General features: G+C 53.3%; 1 protein-coding gene across 1 annotated transcript in view; it reads left to right on the top strand.

The window, feature by feature from the left end:
- AHNAK2 (AHNAK nucleoprotein 2) overlaps window positions 1–17,550 on the top strand; it is a 57,376-nt gene extending 39,826 nt beyond the window's left edge. Inside the window, exon 10 of the mRNA XM_034062518.1 lies at window positions 45–17,550. Within this exon, the coding sequence (XP_033918409.1) occupies window positions 45–16,804 (16,760 nt within the window). The 3' untranslated portion in view covers window positions 16,805–17,550. The remainder of the gene's footprint in view (window positions 1–44) is intronic.
- Window positions 17,551–18,632: the final 1,082 nt, after the last annotated feature.

Here is an 18,632-nt window from a genome sequence, read left to right on the forward strand (position 1 = left end):
TGCGCTGGGCCTCAAAGGCGACATCCCCAGCGGCAAAAGGGAAGGGGCCGGCTGGAAGCTGGAGAAGCCCTCCCTCACAATGCCCAAAGCGGACATCAAAGCTCCCAAGGTGGACATCAGCCTCCCATCTGTCGATGTCACCCTTCCAAAGGCCAGCGTTGAACTGCAGGCGCCTGAGGCAGCCCTGAGCCTCGAAGGGGAAGCCAAAGCCCCGGAGAAGGAGGCCGTGAAGACCAAGGACGGCAAGTTCAAGATGCCCAAGTTCGGCATGCCTTCCTTCGGCTGGTCCAGCAGCAGAGAGGCCAAGGGCACCGTGGCCGCTGACGTGGACGTCAGCCTCAAGGAGCCCCAAGTGACGGTGCCCTCGGGAAGCGCCGAGGTTGAGGCGAGCCTGCCCGCGGCCGAGATGCAAGCGCCAGGAGTGGAGGTGGCGGTCGAGACGGGTGCCGCAGGAGACGGTGAGAAAGGCCGATTTAAGATGCCCGACGTCAAGATGCCCAGCGTCAAGCTGCCCAAAGTCAAAGCTCCCCACGTGCAGGTCAGCCTGCCAAAGGGCGAGGCATCGCTGCCCAAGGCTCAGGCCGAAGTCCCGGAGGGCGAAGCCGCCGTGCAGGGTCCTGACGCCGAAATCGGCCTGGAGGTGGCTCCTGGCAAAGTTGAGAGTGGCGGCATGAAAATACACATGCCGAAAGTCAAGGTGCCCAGCGTGGTCTTCTCCAAGCCGACAGTCAAGGCTCCCAAACTGGACGCAGACGTCTCACTTGACAAAGTCGACGTTAGCCTCCCGGACGCCGGCCTCAAGGCTGGCGACATCAGCATCACGGCCGCGGACATCAAGATGCCCTCCGTGGAAGGCTCCGTTGAGCTCCAGGCGCCTGAGGTAGACCTCAAACCACCTTCAGCCGAAGTCTCCCTGGACACGGCCGAGCTGGAAACCACAGGCCTGAAAGGGAAGTTAAAGATGCCCAAGTTCGACAAGCCCAAATTCGGAGTGTCGCCTCCCAAGGCGGGGGCGCTCGAAGGCCAGGTCAGCCTGCCCAGTGCACAGGTTGACCTCCCGTCCGCCAGTGTGACGGCCGCAGCGGAGGGCACCGCGCTGGGCCTCAAAGGCGACATCCCCAGCGGCAAAAGGGAAGGGGCCGGCTGGAAGCTGGAGAAGCCCTCCCTCACAATGCCCAAAGCGGACATCAAAGCTCCCAAGGTGGACATCAGCCTCCCATCTGTCGATGTCACCCTTCCAAAGGCCAGCGTTGAACTGCAGGCGCCTGAGGCAGCCCTGAGCCTCGAAGGGGAAGCCAAAGCCCCGGAGAAGGAGGCCGTGAAGACCAAGGACGGCAAGTTCAAGATGCCCAAGTTCGGCATGCCTTCCTTCGGCTGGTCCAGCAGCAGAGAGGCCAAGGGCACCGTGGCCGCTGACGTGGACGTCAGCCTCAAGGAGCCCCAAGTGACGGTGCCCTCGGGAAGCGCCGAGGTTGAGGCGAGCCTGCCCGCGGCCGAGATGCAAGCGCCAGGAGTGGAGGTGGCGGTCGAGACGGGTGCCGCAGGAGACGGTGAGAAAGGCCGATTTAAGATGCCCGACGTCAAGATGCCCAGCGTCAAGCTGCCCAAAGTCAAAGCTCCCCACGTGCAGGTCAGCCTGCCAAAGGGCGAGGCATCGCTGCCCAAGGCTCAGGCCGAAGTCCCGGAGGGCGAAGCCGCCGTGCAGGGTCCTGACGCCGAAATCGGCCTGGAGGTGGCTCCTGGCAAAGTTGAGAGTGGCGGCATGAAAATACACATGCCGAAAGTCAAGGTGCCCAGCGTGGTCTTCTCCAAGCCGACAGTCAAGGCTCCCAAACTGGACGCAGACGTCTCACTTGACAAAGTCGACGTTAGCCTCCCGGACGCCGGCCTCAAGGCTGGCGACATCAGCATCACGGCCGCGGACATCAAGATGCCCTCCGTGGAAGGCTCCGTTGAGCTCCAGGCGCCTGAGGTAGACCTCAAACCACCTTCAGCCGAAGTCTCCCTGGACACGGCCGAGCTGGAAACCACAGGCCTGAAAGGGAAGTTAAAGATGCCCAAGTTCGACAAGCCCAAATTCGGAGTGTCGCCTCCCAAGGCGGGGGCGCTCGAAGGCCAGGTCAGCCTGCCCAGTGCACAGGTTGACCTCCCGTCCGCCAGTGTGACGGCCGCAGCGGAGGGCACCGCGCTGGGCCTCAAAGGCGACATCCCCAGCGGCAAAAGGGAAGGGGCCGGCTGGAAGCTGGAGAAGCCCTCCCTCACAATGCCCAAAGCGGACATCAAAGCTCCCAAGGTGGACATCAGCCTCCCATCTGTCGATGTCACCCTTCCAAAGGCCAGCGTTGAACTGCAGGCGCCTGAGGCAGCCCTGAGCCTCGAAGGGGAAGCCAAAGCCCCGGAGAAGGAGGCCGTGAAGACCAAGGACGGCAAGTTCAAGATGCCCAAGTTCGGCATGCCTTCCTTCGGCTGGTCCAGCAGCAGAGAGGCCAAGGGCACCGTGGCCGCTGACGTGGACGTCAGCCTCAAGGAGCCCCAAGTGACGGTGCCCTCGGGAAGCGCCGAGGTTGAGGCGAGCCTGCCCGCGGCCGAGATGCAAGCGCCAGGAGTGGAGGTGGCGGTCGAGACGGGTGCCGCAGGAGACGGTGAGAAAGGCCGATTTAAGATGCCCGACGTCAAGATGCCCAGCGTCAAGCTGCCCAAAGTCAAAGCTCCCCACGTGCAGGTCAGCCTGCCAAAGGGCGAGGCATCGCTGCCCAAGGCTCAGGCCGAAGTCCCGGAGGGCGAAGCCGCCGTGCAGGGTCCTGACGCCGAAATCGGCCTGGAGGTGGCTCCTGGCAAAGTTGAGAGTGGCGGCATGAAAATACACATGCCGAAAGTCAAGGTGCCCAGCGTGGTCTTCTCCAAGCCGACAGTCAAGGCTCCCAAACTGGACGCAGACGTCTCACTTGACAAAGTCGACGTTAGCCTCCCGGACGCCGGCCTCAAGGCTGGCGACATCAGCATCACGGCCGCGGACATCAAGATGCCCTCCGTGGAAGGCTCCGTTGAGCTCCAGGCGCCTGAGGTAGACCTCAAACCACCTTCAGCCGAAGTCTCCCTGGACACGGCCGAGCTGGAAACCACAGGCCTGAAAGGGAAGTTAAAGATGCCCAAGTTCGACAAGCCCAAATTCGGAGTGTCGCCTCCCAAGGCGGGGGCGCTCGAAGGCCAGGTCAGCCTGCCCAGTGCACAGGTTGACCTCCCGTCCGCCAGTGTGACGGCCGCAGCGGAGGGCACCGCGCTGGGCCTCAAAGGCGACATCCCCAGCGGCAAAAGGGAAGGGGCCGGCTGGAAGCTGGAGAAGCCCTCCCTCACAATGCCCAAAGCGGACATCAAAGCTCCCAAGGTGGACATCAGCCTCCCATCTGTCGATGTCACCCTTCCAAAGGCCAGCGTTGAACTGCAGGCGCCTGAGGCAGCCCTGAGCCTCGAAGGGGAAGCCAAAGCCCCGGAGAAGGAGGCCGTGAAGACCAAGGACGGCAAGTTCAAGATGCCCAAGTTCGGCATGCCTTCCTTCGGCTGGTCCAGCAGCAGAGAGGCCAAGGGCACCGTGGCCGCTGACGTGGACGTCAGCCTCAAGGAGCCCCAAGTGACGGTGCCCTCGGGAAGCGCCGAGGTTGAGGCGAGCCTGCCCGCGGCCGAGATGCAAGCGCCAGGAGTGGAGGTGGCGGTCGAGACGGGTGCCGCAGGAGACGGTGAGAAAGGCCGATTTAAGATGCCCGACGTCAAGATGCCCAGCGTCAAGCTGCCCAAAGTCAAAGCTCCCCACGTGCAGGTCAGCCTGCCAAAGGGCGAGGCATCGCTGCCCAAGGCTCAGGCCGAAGTCCCGGAGGGCGAAGCCGCCGTGCAGGGTCCTGACGCCGAAATCGGCCTGGAGGTGGCTCCTGGCAAAGTTGAGAGTGGCGGCATGAAAATACACATGCCGAAAGTCAAGGTGCCCAGCGTGGTCTTCTCCAAGCCGACAGTCAAGGCTCCCAAACTGGACGCAGACGTCTCACTTGACAAAGTCGACGTTAGCCTCCCGGACGCCGGCCTCAAGGCTGGCGACATCAGCATCACGGCCGCGGACATCAAGATGCCCTCCGTGGAAGGCTCCGTTGAGCTCCAGGCGCCTGAGGTAGACCTCAAACCACCTTCAGCCGAAGTCTCCCTGGACACGGCCGAGCTGGAAACCACAGGCCTGAAAGGGAAGTTAAAGATGCCCAAGTTCGACAAGCCCAAATTCGGAGTGTCGCCTCCCAAGGCGGGGGCGCTCGAAGGCCAGGTCAGCCTGCCCAGTGCACAGGTTGACCTCCCGTCCGCCAGTGTGACGGCCGCAGCGGAGGGCACCGCGCTGGGCCTCAAAGGCGACATCCCCAGCGGCAAAAGGGAAGGGGCCGGCTGGAAGCTGGAGAAGCCCTCCCTCACAATGCCCAAAGCGGACATCAAAGCTCCCAAGGTGGACATCAGCCTCCCATCTGTCGATGTCACCCTTCCAAAGGCCAGCGTTGAACTGCAGGCGCCTGAGGCAGCCCTGAGCCTCGAAGGGGAAGCCAAAGCCCCGGAGAAGGAGGCCGTGAAGACCAAGGACGGCAAGTTCAAGATGCCCAAGTTCGGCATGCCTTCCTTCGGCTGGTCCAGCAGCAGAGAGGCCAAGGGCACCGTGGCCGCTGACGTGGACGTCAGCCTCAAGGAGCCCCAAGTGACGGTGCCCTCGGGAAGCGCCGAGGTTGAGGCGAGCCTGCCCGCGGCCGAGATGCAAGCGCCAGGAGTGGAGGTGGCGGTCGAGACGGGTGCCGCAGGAGACGGTGAGAAAGGCCGATTTAAGATGCCCGACGTCAAGATGCCCAGCGTCAAGCTGCCCAAAGTCAAAGCTCCCCACGTGCAGGTCAGCCTGCCAAAGGGCGAGGCATCGCTGCCCAAGGCTCAGGCCGAAGTCCCGGAGGGCGAAGCCGCCGTGCAGGGTCCTGACGCCGAAATCGGCCTGGAGGTGGCTCCTGGCAAAGTTGAGAGTGGCGGCATGAAAATACACATGCCGAAAGTCAAGGTGCCCAGCGTGGTCTTCTCCAAGCCGACAGTCAAGGCTCCCAAACTGGACGCAGACGTCTCACTTGACAAAGTCGACGTTAGCCTCCCGGACGCCGGCCTCAAGGCTGGCGACATCAGCATCACGGCCGCGGACATCAAGATGCCCTCCGTGGAAGGCTCCGTTGAGCTCCAGGCGCCTGAGGTAGACCTCAAACCACCTTCAGCCGAAGTCTCCCTGGACACGGCCGAGCTGGAAACCACAGGCCTGAAAGGGAAGTTAAAGATGCCCAAGTTCGACAAGCCCAAATTCGGAGTGTCGCCTCCCAAGGCGGGGGCGCTCGAAGGCCAGGTCAGCCTGCCCAGTGCACAGGTTGACCTCCCGTCCGCCAGTGTGACGGCCGCAGCGGAGGGCACCGCGCTGGGCCTCAAAGGCGACATCCCCAGCGGCAAAAGGGAAGGGGCCGGCTGGAAGCTGGAGAAGCCCTCCCTCACAATGCCCAAAGCGGACATCAAAGCTCCCAAGGTGGACATCAGCCTCCCATCTGTCGATGTCACCCTTCCAAAGGCCAGCGTTGAACTGCAGGCGCCTGAGGCAGCCCTGAGCCTCGAAGGGGAAGCCAAAGCCCCGGAGAAGGAGGCCGTGAAGACCAAGGACGGCAAGTTCAAGATGCCCAAGTTCGGCATGCCTTCCTTCGGCTGGTCCAGCAGCAGAGAGGCCAAGGGCACCGTGGCCGCTGACGTGGACGTCAGCCTCAAGGAGCCCCAAGTGACGGTGCCCTCGGGAAGCGCCGAGGTTGAGGCGAGCCTGCCCGCGGCCGAGATGCAAGCGCCAGGAGTGGAGGTGGCGGTCGAGACGGGTGCCGCAGGAGACGGTGAGAAAGGCCGATTTAAGATGCCCGACGTCAAGATGCCCAGCGTCAAGCTGCCCAAAGTCAAAGCTCCCCACGTGCAGGTCAGCCTGCCAAAGGGCGAGGCATCGCTGCCCAAGGCTCAGGCCGAAGTCCCGGAGGGCGAAGCCGCCGTGCAGGGTCCTGACGCCGAAATCGGCCTGGAGGTGGCTCCTGGCAAAGTTGAGAGTGGCGGCATGAAAATACACATGCCGAAAGTCAAGGTGCCCAGCGTGGTCTTCTCCAAGCCGACAGTCAAGGCTCCCAAACTGGACGCAGACGTCTCACTTGACAAAGTCGACGTTAGCCTCCCGGACGCCGGCCTCAAGGCTGGCGACATCAGCATCACGGCCGCGGACATCAAGATGCCCTCCGTGGAAGGCTCCGTTGAGCTCCAGGCGCCTGAGGTAGACCTCAAACCACCTTCAGCCGAAGTCTCCCTGGACACGGCCGAGCTGGAAACCACAGGCCTGAAAGGGAAGTTAAAGATGCCCAAGTTCGACAAGCCCAAATTCGGAGTGTCGCCTCCCAAGGCGGGGGCGCTCGAAGGCCAGGTCAGCCTGCCCAGTGCACAGGTTGACCTCCCGTCCGCCAGTGTGACGGCCGCAGCGGAGGGCACCGCGCTGGGCCTCAAAGGCGACATCCCCAGCGGCAAAAGGGAAGGGGCCGGCTGGAAGCTGGAGAAGCCCTCCCTCACAATGCCCAAAGCGGACATCAAAGCTCCCAAGGTGGACATCAGCCTCCCATCTGTCGATGTCACCCTTCCAAAGGCCAGCGTTGAACTGCAGGCGCCTGAGGCAGCCCTGAGCCTCGAAGGGGAAGCCAAAGCCCCGGAGAAGGAGGCCGTGAAGACCAAGGACGGCAAGTTCAAGATGCCCAAGTTCGGCATGCCTTCCTTCGGCTGGTCCAGCAGCAGAGAGGCCAAGGGCACCGTGGCCGCTGACGTGGACGTCAGCCTCAAGGAGCCCCAAGTGACGGTGCCCTCGGGAAGCGCCGAGGTTGAGGCGAGCCTGCCCGCGGCCGAGATGCAAGCGCCAGGAGTGGAGGTGGCGGTCGAGACGGGTGCCGCAGGAGACGGTGAGAAAGGCCGATTTAAGATGCCCGACGTCAAGATGCCCAGCGTCAAGCTGCCCAAAGTCAAAGCTCCCCACGTGCAGGTCAGCCTGCCAAAGGGCGAGGCATCGCTGCCCAAGGCTCAGGCCGAAGTCCCGGAGGGCGAAGCCGCCGTGCAGGGTCCTGACGCCGAAATCGGCCTGGAGGTGGCTCCTGGCAAAGTTGAGAGTGGCGGCATGAAAATACACATGCCGAAAGTCAAGGTGCCCAGCGTGGTCTTCTCCAAGCCGACAGTCAAGGCTCCCAAACTGGACGCAGACGTCTCACTTGACAAAGTCGACGTTAGCCTCCCGGACGCCGGCCTCAAGGCTGGCGACATCAGCATCACGGCCGCGGACATCAAGATGCCCTCCGTGGAAGGCTCCGTTGAGCTCCAGGCGCCTGAGGTAGACCTCAAACCACCTTCAGCCGAAGTCTCCCTGGACACGGCCGAGCTGGAAACCACAGGCCTGAAAGGGAAGTTAAAGATGCCCAAGTTCGACAAGCCCAAATTCGGAGTGTCGCCTCCCAAGGCGGGGGCGCTCGAAGGCCAGGTCAGCCTGCCCAGTGCACAGGTTGACCTCCCGTCCGCCAGTGTGACGGCCGCAGCGGAGGGCACCGCGCTGGGCCTCAAAGGCGACATCCCCAGCGGCAAAAGGGAAGGGGCCGGCTGGAAGCTGGAGAAGCCCTCCCTCACAATGCCCAAAGCGGACATCAAAGCTCCCAAGGTGGACATCAGCCTCCCATCTGTCGATGTCACCCTTCCAAAGGCCAGCGTTGAACTGCAGGCGCCTGAGGCAGCCCTGAGCCTCGAAGGGGAAGCCAAAGCCCCGGAGAAGGAGGCCGTGAAGACCAAGGACGGCAAGTTCAAGATGCCCAAGTTCGGCATGCCTTCCTTCGGCTGGTCCAGCAGCAGAGAGGCCAAGGGCACCGTGGCCGCTGACGTGGACGTCAGCCTCAAGGAGCCCCAAGTGACGGTGCCCTCGGGAAGCGCCGAGGTTGAGGCGAGCCTGCCCGCGGCCGAGATGCAAGCGCCAGGAGTGGAGGTGGCGGTCGAGACGGGTGCCGCAGGAGACGGTGAGAAAGGCCGATTTAAGATGCCCGACGTCAAGATGCCCAGCGTCAAGCTGCCCAAAGTCAAAGCTCCCCACGTGCAGGTCAGCCTGCCAAAGGGCGAGGCATCGCTGCCCAAGGCTCAGGCCGAAGTCCCGGAGGGCGAAGCCGCCGTGCAGGGTCCTGACGCCGAAATCGGCCTGGAGGTGGCTCCTGGCAAAGTTGAGAGTGGCGGCATGAAAATACACATGCCGAAAGTCAAGGTGCCCAGCGTGGTCTTCTCCAAGCCGACAGTCAAGGCTCCCAAACTGGACGCAGACGTCTCACTTGACAAAGTCGACGTTAGCCTCCCGGACGCCGGCCTCAAGGCTGGCGACATCAGCATCACGGCCGCGGACATCAAGATGCCCTCCGTGGAAGGCTCCGTTGAGCTCCAGGCGCCTGAGGTAGACCTCAAACCACCTTCAGCCGAAGTCTCCCTGGACACGGCCGAGCTGGAAACCACAGGCCTGAAAGGGAAGTTAAAGATGCCCAAGTTCGACAAGCCCAAATTCGGAGTGTCGCCTCCCAAGGCGGGGGCGCTCGAAGGCCAGGTCAGCCTGCCCAGTGCACAGGTTGACCTCCCGTCCGCCAGTGTGACGGCCGCAGCGGAGGGCACCGCGCTGGGCCTCAAAGGCGACATCCCCAGCGGCAAAAGGGAAGGGGCCGGCTGGAAGCTGGAGAAGCCCTCCCTCACAATGCCCAAAGCGGACATCAAAGCTCCCAAGGTGGACATCAGCCTCCCATCTGTCGATGTCACCCTTCCAAAGGCCAGCGTTGAACTGCAGGCGCCTGAGGCAGCCCTGAGCCTCGAAGGGGAAGCCAAAGCCCCGGAGAAGGAGGCCGTGAAGACCAAGGACGGCAAGTTCAAGATGCCCAAGTTCGGCATGCCTTCCTTCGGCTGGTCCAGCAGCAGAGAGGCCAAGGGCACCGTGGCCGCTGACGTGGACGTCAGCCTCAAGGAGCCCCAAGTGACGGTGCCCTCGGGAAGCGCCGAGGTTGAGGCGAGCCTGCCCGCGGCCGAGATGCAAGCGCCAGGAGTGGAGGTGGCGGTCGAGACGGGTGCCGCAGGAGACGGTGAGAAAGGCCGATTTAAGATGCCCGACGTCAAGATGCCCAGCGTCAAGCTGCCCAAAGTCAAAGCTCCCCACGTGCAGGTCAGCCTGCCAAAGGGCGAGGCATCGCTGCCCAAGGCTCAGGCCGAAGTCCCGGAGGGCGAAGCCGCCGTGCAGGGTCCTGACGCCGAAATCGGCCTGGAGGTGGCTCCTGGCAAAGTTGAGAGTGGCGGCATGAAAATACACATGCCGAAAGTCAAGGTGCCCAGCGTGGTCTTCTCCAAGCCGACAGTCAAGGCTCCCAAACTGGACGCAGACGTCTCACTTGACAAAGTCGACGTTAGCCTCCCGGACGCCGGCCTCAAGGCTGGCGACATCAGCATCACGGCCGCGGACATCAAGATGCCCTCCGTGGAAGGCTCCGTTGAGCTCCAGGCGCCTGAGGTAGACCTCAAACCACCTTCAGCCGAAGTCTCCCTGGACACGGCCGAGCTGGAAACCACAGGCCTGAAAGGGAAGTTAAAGATGCCCAAGTTCGACAAGCCCAAATTCGGAGTGTCGCCTCCCAAGGCGGGGGCGCTCGAAGGCCAGGTCAGCCTGCCCAGTGCACAGGTTGACCTCCCGTCCGCCAGTGTGACGGCCGCAGCGGAGGGCACCGCGCTGGGCCTCAAAGGCGACATCCCCAGCGGCAAAAGGGAAGGGGCCGGCTGGAAGCTGGAGAAGCCCTCCCTCACAATGCCCAAAGCGGACATCAAAGCTCCCAAGGTGGACATCAGCCTCCCATCTGTCGATGTCACCCTTCCAAAGGCCAGCGTTGAACTGCAGGCGCCTGAGGCAGCCCTGAGCCTCGAAGGGGAAGCCAAAGCCCCGGAGAAGGAGGCCGTGAAGACCAAGGACGGCAAGTTCAAGATGCCCAAGTTCGGCATGCCTTCCTTCGGCTGGTCCAGCAGCAGAGAGGCCAAGGGCACCGTGGCCGCTGACGTGGACGTCAGCCTCAAGGAGCCCCAAGTGACGGTGCCCTCGGGAAGCGCCGAGGTTGAGGCGAGCCTGCCCGCGGCCGAGATGCAAGCGCCAGGAGTGGAGGTGGCGGTCGAGACGGGTGCCGCAGGAGACGGTGAGAAAGGCCGATTTAAGATGCCCGACGTCAAGATGCCCAGCGTCAAGCTGCCCAAAGTCAAAGCTCCCCACGTGCAGGTCAGCCTGCCAAAGGGCGAGGCATCGCTGCCCAAGGCTCAGGCCGAAGTCCCGGAGGGCGAAGCCGCCGTGCAGGGTCCTGACGCCGAAATCGGCCTGGAGGTGGCTCCTGGCAAAGTTGAGAGTGGCGGCATGAAAATACACATGCCGAAAGTCAAGGTGCCCAGCGTGGTCTTCTCCAAGCCGACAGTCAAGGCTCCCAAACTGGACGCAGACGTCTCACTTGACAAAGTCGACGTTAGCCTCCCGGACGCCGGCCTCAAGGCTGGCGACATCAGCATCACGGCCGCGGACATCAAGATGCCCTCCGTGGAAGGCTCCGTTGAGCTCCAGGCGCCTGAGGTAGACCTCAAACCACCTTCAGCCGAAGTCTCCCTGGACACGGCCGAGCTGGAAACCACAGGCCTGAAAGGGAAGTTAAAGATGCCCAAGTTCGACAAGCCCAAATTCGGAGTGTCGCCTCCCAAGGCGGGGGCGCTCGAAGGCCAGGTCAGCCTGCCCAGTGCACAGGTTGACCTCCCGTCCGCCAGTGTGACGGCCGCAGCGGAGGGCACCGCGCTGGGCCTCAAAGGCGACATCCCCAGCGGCAAAAGGGAAGGGGCCGGCTGGAAGCTGGAGAAGCCCTCCCTCACAATGCCCAAAGCGGACATCAAAGCTCCCAAGGTGGACATCAGCCTCCCATCTGTCGATGTCACCCTTCCAAAGGCCAGCGTTGAACTGCAGGCGCCTGAGGCAGCCCTGAGCCTCGAAGGGGAAGCCAAAGCCCCGGAGAAGGAGGCCGTGAAGACCAAGGACGGCAAGTTCAAGATGCCCAAGTTCGGCATGCCTTCCTTCGGCTGGTCCAGCAGCAGAGAGGCCAAGGGCACCGTGGCCGCTGACGTGGACGTCAGCCTCAAGGAGCCCCAAGTGACGGTGCCCTCGGGAAGCGCCGAGGTTGAGGTGAGCCTGCCCGCGGCCGAGATGCAAGCGTCTGCTTTTGAAGTTTTCTTAGATTCCTCTCCTGGAAAACAGGATGATTTGGGTAAAACTAAAAGTTCTCAATTTGATATGCCTAAGGTTTCTCTTTCTAAAAATATTAAGCGTCATGCAGAGTTGAAGTCTGTGGTTGACTTTTCTTTGTCAGAATCTCTTTGTTATTCTGTAACAGAGCATACTCCTGCTGTAATTTCAGGTAGTGTTGGAGCTGATATCCTTCCTGTTAATAAGGAAGTTATTTGCTCTAAAAATACTAAATTCGGAATTCCTATCTTGGGTTCTTCCAAATATGAGCAGGATTCCCAGTTACCAAAATGTGATATTACTCTTACTAAATATGAAATTAATCGAGCAGAATCTGAGTCCAAAATGTCATCTCTTGCTGATGAGAATATTTCAGTAACAGATTTTGAAATTTTAAGTGAAAATGCTTCTTTGGAGCAAGGAAGTCTGAAGCCAGGATGTAAACTACCATCTGCTGAAAGACCTGTAGATGACTCAGAGTTTACAGTTAAAATTCCTAAATTCCGAAAACCGAAATTTGGATTTTCTTTGTCCATGGGAAAACCATCAGTAAGTGACATTGGTTCCAAAGTGGAATCTGAAATTTCCAGGGAAAGGGCAGCAACTGATATGGCTGATACTGAACAACTAACTCAGATCTCTGATGCTGAGTTTGGTGTAAAGATTCACAAGTGTTCACCTGAAATTGTTCCGGATGCTCCCAGGTTGGATGTCAGTCTCCCATCAACGGAAGCTAGCATGCCAAAACTAGAAGTGGAAATCCATGGCCCAGATTTAGAATGCAAGGCAGAACACGAAGTATTTTCAGGAGAGATGGACACTGAGGAGAAAGAAAACAAAGTTAAAAAGTCAAAGTTTAAACTCCCGTCATTTAGTTGGTCACCAAAGAAAGAAGCTATTGCTCCTTCTGACGTGGAGGGACATGTGCAAGAACCAACTTTGTCTACTCTGTCTCGAGATGCAGAATCTGAATTAGTATTTCTTACCCCTGAGAATCAAAATCTTCATGTGGAATCTGATACATCAATAGAAAAAGATGGTGGAAAGGGCAGAATCAAGAAGTCTCAGTTTACCATGCCAAAGATCTCATTCCCTAAAATTAAAGGTCAGAAAGTCCAGGTGTCTCTGCCTGTACTGGAAACTGACATTTGTGGTCCCAAGCAAGAGAAAAAAGGTGTTTCAGTACAGGAATCTGAGAAAGGGAGTAGTGTAGAAGGGGCAGAAATGGACATAAAAATGCCAAAAATTACAGTCCCAACTTCAGAATTTTCCAAAGCAGAAATCAAAGCTCCCAAAATAGAGATGGGTATGCCTACAGGTGAGGTCATACTTCCTACATGTGAAGAAAATGACCTGACATTGAAATCAGCTGCTGCTAATGCCAGCCTCTCCCCCTCTGATATTAAGATGACAGCTGAAGGCTCCCTTGAGGTGAAGAGTCTTGACACAAGTGTTGAAAGAACATCAAGTGAAATTTCTATGGGTGATGTAGAAATAAAAATTGAAGGCGCTGAAGGGAGAACAAAAACGTCTAAATTCCAAATGCCAAAATTTGGAATTATAGATTTTAAAGGGAAAGGGTCAGAAAAGGAGGTCAGACAATCCAAATCAGAAGGCAAGGTTCCTCAACTAAAAACAATGATAGAAATAGCTGACATTGCTGTTGAAGCACCAAAATTGGAGGTGGAATGTGGTACAGGAATAGAAACTTACAGCCCTAAAGTCAAAATGACCAAAGCTGACAATAGGGCATCAGAGACTGACATTTCTATTCCAAAACCAGACACTGATATTGAGGGTTCAGAAGCAGTACTAAAAATTAAAGGGGAAAGAAAGCAAGATGGAGATGGAGAAGGAGGACATTTCAAAATGCCAAAATTGAAACTTCCATCCTTTAGTTGGTCACCAAAGAAGGAAGCAAGTGTTAAACAGGATTCTGGAGTGAATTTGGAAGATCATAAACTTGCTGCAATGTCAAGCAGAGTAGACACAGAATTGAGAGAAACTGCAACTGATGATCAGGGTAGTGGGCCAGACCTTGATCTGGAAATATCTGCAGAAAAAGCTGAACAGAAAAGTCCAAGTAAAAAGCCTCAATTTGTCATGCCTAAAATTTCACTCTCCAAGATCAAGGTTCCCAAACCTCAGACTCGTTCACCAAAAGTTGAAGCTGACACTACTATTCTTAAAACAGAGAGAGGGGGTGATGATTCAATACAGATACCTGATATAGAAAGAAGTAATTTTGAAAGGACAGAAGAAGGGACACATATAAGCATAAAACCATCTGATGTTAAGATCCCCACTCTGGACTTTTCAAAAATGGAAACTGGAGCCTCCCAAACTGAAATGGGAGTCAGCTCAGCAAAGATAGGTGCTGCTCTGTCTCCTTCAGAGGGGAGTTTTCAACAGCTTGTCTTAAAATCAAGTTCTACCAATGAAGATACCATTCAGAAAACAGGTATTGAATTCCCCAAAGGAGAAACTTCAATTGAATTGAGGAGCCCTGAAGTAATAACGGAAAAGTCATTAGTTGTGGATGGAAGAAAGATTAATTTGGAAGGTCCTGAAGGGAAGATTAAAATGCCCAAATTTCAGAAGCCAAAATTTGGAATTTCACTAACAAAAGGGAAAGGCCCAGAGACAGAAATCAACTCTCCAAAAATAGAAGCTGAGCTATCCCAGCTAAAAATGACAAAGGAAACTGCTGACATTGATGTGGGAGTTCCAGTATCAGAATTTACATCTGATATGTCAGATCCTGGAGTAGGTGTTTGTAAGATAAAAACACCCGAAGTCCTGACAGCTGGCATTGAAGCTCCAAAGGTAGATGTAACCTTCCAGTCAGCATCCAAACCAATGACAGAGGGAGCTGTTGAGAGCCTTGAGGAGAAATATATAAAATTAAAAGAAGAATATGATATAAAAGCTGAAAAAGGTCAGACTGAAGAACAGCAGGGTTGGTTTAAAATGCCAAAATTCAGAATACCCGCATTTGGCAGGACATCCTTAAAGGGAAAAAAAGGTGATTCTTATGTCGAAAGATGCATGGAAGAAGTTGAGACAGGCATTCCCTCTACCGAAGTACAAACTGAAACAAGTATTCCTGAAAATACATTCTCATTACCACATGCAGTCACTGAAATTACTATTGGAAAAGAAGTGATTCCAAAATCAGGAGATTCTGTGAAGAGTTCTGATGTTAGCTTGGCAAAGATGGAAGGAGATATTTTGTTGTCCACAGAAAGAGCAGATAGCACAGTGAATATTCCAAAACCTGAAACTTACGCAGATATAGTTAAGCGCAGTGTTGAAGGACAAAAAATGCATACTTCAGAACTCAAAGTATCTCCAGCAGAATTTGATAAAGATAACAGTTTAACAGATAGGTTTTCTACATGTACTCTGACTCTTCAAGAGCATAAAATCAAATCACGGGATACAGAAGTCCCAAAGGCAGAAAGTTCCTCTAAGTTAGAGACTTCAGGAAGAGGATGTATACCATCATCAGCTGAAATTACTCTGGATGTAGCACAAGAGAAAATAGATGTTAGTCTTCCAAAGCAAGGGCTAGATACTCAAAATCAAGAGGCAGTAATTAAACAAGGAAAGATAAAGGGTGAGATGAAAATGACAGGAAAAGACAGTGAAGGAAGCCAATTGAAAAGGCCTATGAGTGAGTGGTCTACAGCAAAGGAATCAGAAGATGGTGCTTATGTTACAGCTAAGCTGGAAGATCTAATGGTAGAAATTCCAGTAGTGAAGATGGACGTTAAAATTACTAGAGTAGATCCTGAAATGAAATTTCAAATGGAAAGTGTTGAAAAGGACATGTCTGCAGGAGGGGAAGTGCAAGTAGAAAATAGAGCAGAAACAAGTAAAATTAAAACATACAAGTTTAAGATTCCAAAGTTTGGAGTGTTGCATTCAGAAGTCAGGGGTTTTGAAGATGATATCTATTTGCCAAAGTCAGAAGCTGATTCAGTGTCTAAAGCTGAAATAGGCACAGCAGAGATACAGCTTCAAAAATTAGAAAAATCTATTGGCCTGAAAAGTCCAGCTCTAGATAGTATGGAAGCATCTGCCAGAATAACAGAAGACAAATCACAAGATGACCCAGAAGTAAACATAAAAATTCCCAAGCTAAAAATACCAAGGTTTACTTTTAAAGCTCTCCCAATTGAAGCTGATGTTTCAGTGTCAAAAGTGGTAACAGATCCAAAGGGATCTAGTTCTGACATTGAAGTAGTGCAACTGCAAGAAAGCTCTGCTATCCCTGAAGAAACACCAGTGGCTCTAGAGGGTAGTGTTCAAAAAGCAAAAAGCAAAATTCTAACACTAACTGAACCTGACATTAAAACAGCACAGATGACTACTACCATAGGGTCCTCCCTTCCAAACACAGGGCAAGACATTCACTGGTCATATGTAGAGGGCCAAGAAGTGAGTGAGAAAGTAGAACCTGAACATGTTGCTATTGAAAGGTGTGAGATTTATACTACTGAAATAGTGAAAGAATCAGAGATTCTCTCATCAGAAGTCAAAACTCCTGCTTTGGGATTCTCATTGCTCAAGGTGAAGTTGCCTGAATCACATAGCAACTTAGAAGTGCTAGTCCAGCAGCCATCTCCAGCAGACGGTGTGTCAGTGAGCACACTTAAATATGCTGATGAAAGTTTTGGAGGAGCAGCACGGAGGACTGGCAGTGCTGAGCTTAAACTATATGACAATCTACACAGTGAGATTGAAGAATCTAGTGGAGAAGTAAGTTTGCCAAAATTAAAAACATCTGTTGTTGAACTAAAGCCTTCCAGTAAACTTGAAGAGAGTCTTCCTGGTAAATCACTGCAGGGAATAACTGCAGATCCTCTCTCTAAAGATGAGGATGTAGCTGAAGCACTAGAAGATGAAGAAAAAGACATAATCAATGGAAAAGAAAAAACTGATAGTAAAAGATCTTCTGGAAGATTCAAATTTTGGCTTCCAAGTATTGGCTTTTCATCTTCTGGTGATGAAACTAGCACAGATTCAAAAACAGAAGTAAAAAAGTCAGTTCCAGAAGAAGTGAAACCTGTTGACACATCAGATCATGATTCTTCTAAGCAAACTGAAAAAACTGGATGGTTTAGATTTCCCAAGCTTGGTTTCACATCTCCTTCCAAAAAGGCTAAAACTGTTGACAAAGAAGAGATGGATCATGGAGAGAGAAGAATCTCAGATGAAGATAGCCCATCAGATAAACCTGATGTATTTTTTGATGCACAAGAAAGTTTATCACCTAAAGATATAACAGAGGGTGAAACAGTTGAAGCTGATATGTTCTCATCTAATGTTCCAGTTTCTCGAACTATTGTGACATCTTCAGCAAGAACTGAACTAATCTTGTTGGAAGAAGAAAAAGGTCGTCAATCTAATATGCCTGGAGATAAAACCAAATGAATATTGTCTTTTCTCAATTCTCAATGAAAATAAAATAATCTACATGTACAGACTAAAATGTTTTCTTAACTTTTTAGTAACTGAAAATTAAACATAACCTAAAACATATTCATGATCACATTTAGATTATAGATTACTTCCAGAATGGAATATAACCTAGTACTATGAGAAGTACACTTAACCTGTTTAGATTTTGGAACTTTCTGACCTCCTTTTGCTTTCTTACTGAAATATTTTTCTTTATTTCAGCTAAGGTAATATATATATCCCATGAACATTTTAAAATGCAGAATAGTAACAGAATACTAGTATAGAGAGACTAATGCTTTACCTCTTCCTCTCTTCTCATTTTTTGATTATTGTGGTTGGTCATATTTAGCCTTAAAAGAATTTTAAAAGAAAAACAGAATAAATTCAAGACCAAAAACCATGTAACTAACTCACATTTTTAAGATACCAAAGCAAGACATTCTGACAAAGAATAATTATTGAAATGTGAATAAATAAATTTTTATGTATATATTTACTGAATATTAAATACACAGAACAATCTGCCACAGTGGTGGAATTGCTTCAAAGATTTTCTGGGACAGGAGATGTATATAATTATTTGCTTCTCTGTTTATATTAGTGCTTCTCTCAAGTGCACAACACAAACCAAAGTGCATATGTGACAGCCTTCACATGTATCAATAAAACACTGTCTGTATTCTTAATTCACAATAAACTCACCATATGAATAATAACTCAAGTATTGTGAGTTACTGATAGCGCTGTTAGCATTTTCTGAATCCGAAAACCCCAGCTTAAGTTTGCAAAAGGTTTGAGTATACCCAGCTCTCTGCTGAAGTGGCTGCTTAATGACAGGACAGATTCTAAATACAGTGGTAATGAAGACTTTTCATACATTACAATCATTAGTTTTATAGATTGGCATGTGCAGGCATGCTTCATTATAGCAATTTTCTCATCCTGTATTTTCTTTCTCCATATTCTACTTAGTACAGGGAAAGCAGACACAGCAAAACATTTAGAAACTGGGTTGTAAAAGAAGTGTACTTGGTTGTCAAACCATCTGTAGCTTGAGATGTTCTTCATTTCTGTATCCTTGCAGTAGGCTTAAATACTCTAAAAAGAACTGATGGCAGTTATAAAGAGAACTCTAATAATCTCTGAAGAGACTGTTCATATAAATGTATCATTTATTTGGAGCATTTCCCTGCAGTTTCCCTAAGTATAAAAGTTATTGTTCAATAGACCCCAAATTACCACATTAGACAGCAACAGCATATACTGGGACTGAGGAAAACTTTGTGATCAAGACAGGAAAATTGAGTCCAGAAAAAGGTAAGGTATGTAATGAAGGACATCACATTCTAACAGCAGCTCGCATTTATCTGCACAGCTTCCTTTACCTAAAATGTTTCGCAGGTAGTGTTCATTTACTTAGGCCCACAAATAGGAATCCACCTACACAACACTGAAGTGTAGAAGTCTGTTGCAAAGGTGGCAGAATCAAGTCAATTAAAATTGAGCTCTGAGACAGCAATGACCACAGAGCAGTAATCACTATCATGTTTTTTAAAGATTAATGAAATAGCTAGGGGAAGAGCAGTAGAAAAAAAAGAAGGAGCAATAAAACAATCCTCCAAATAGGCTACTGTCAGCTTTGAGAAAGGTGAAAGTCAGTGAATAAGCAACCAGGTTAACCCAAGGATCTGACCACAGGCGTAGCTAAGAACATTGCTCAAAGGGATGCAAGGAGCACAGACACAAACCTGCAGAACATAGACATTTTGTCAACAGGCTAGTTCTGATCCCACCTGCA

The sequence above is a fragment of the Melopsittacus undulatus genome, chromosome 4 (genome assembly GCF_012275295.1).
Source record: "Melopsittacus undulatus isolate bMelUnd1 chromosome 4, bMelUnd1.mat.Z, whole genome shotgun sequence".
Taxonomy (NCBI): Eukaryota; Metazoa; Chordata; class Aves; order Psittaciformes; family Psittaculidae; genus Melopsittacus; species Melopsittacus undulatus.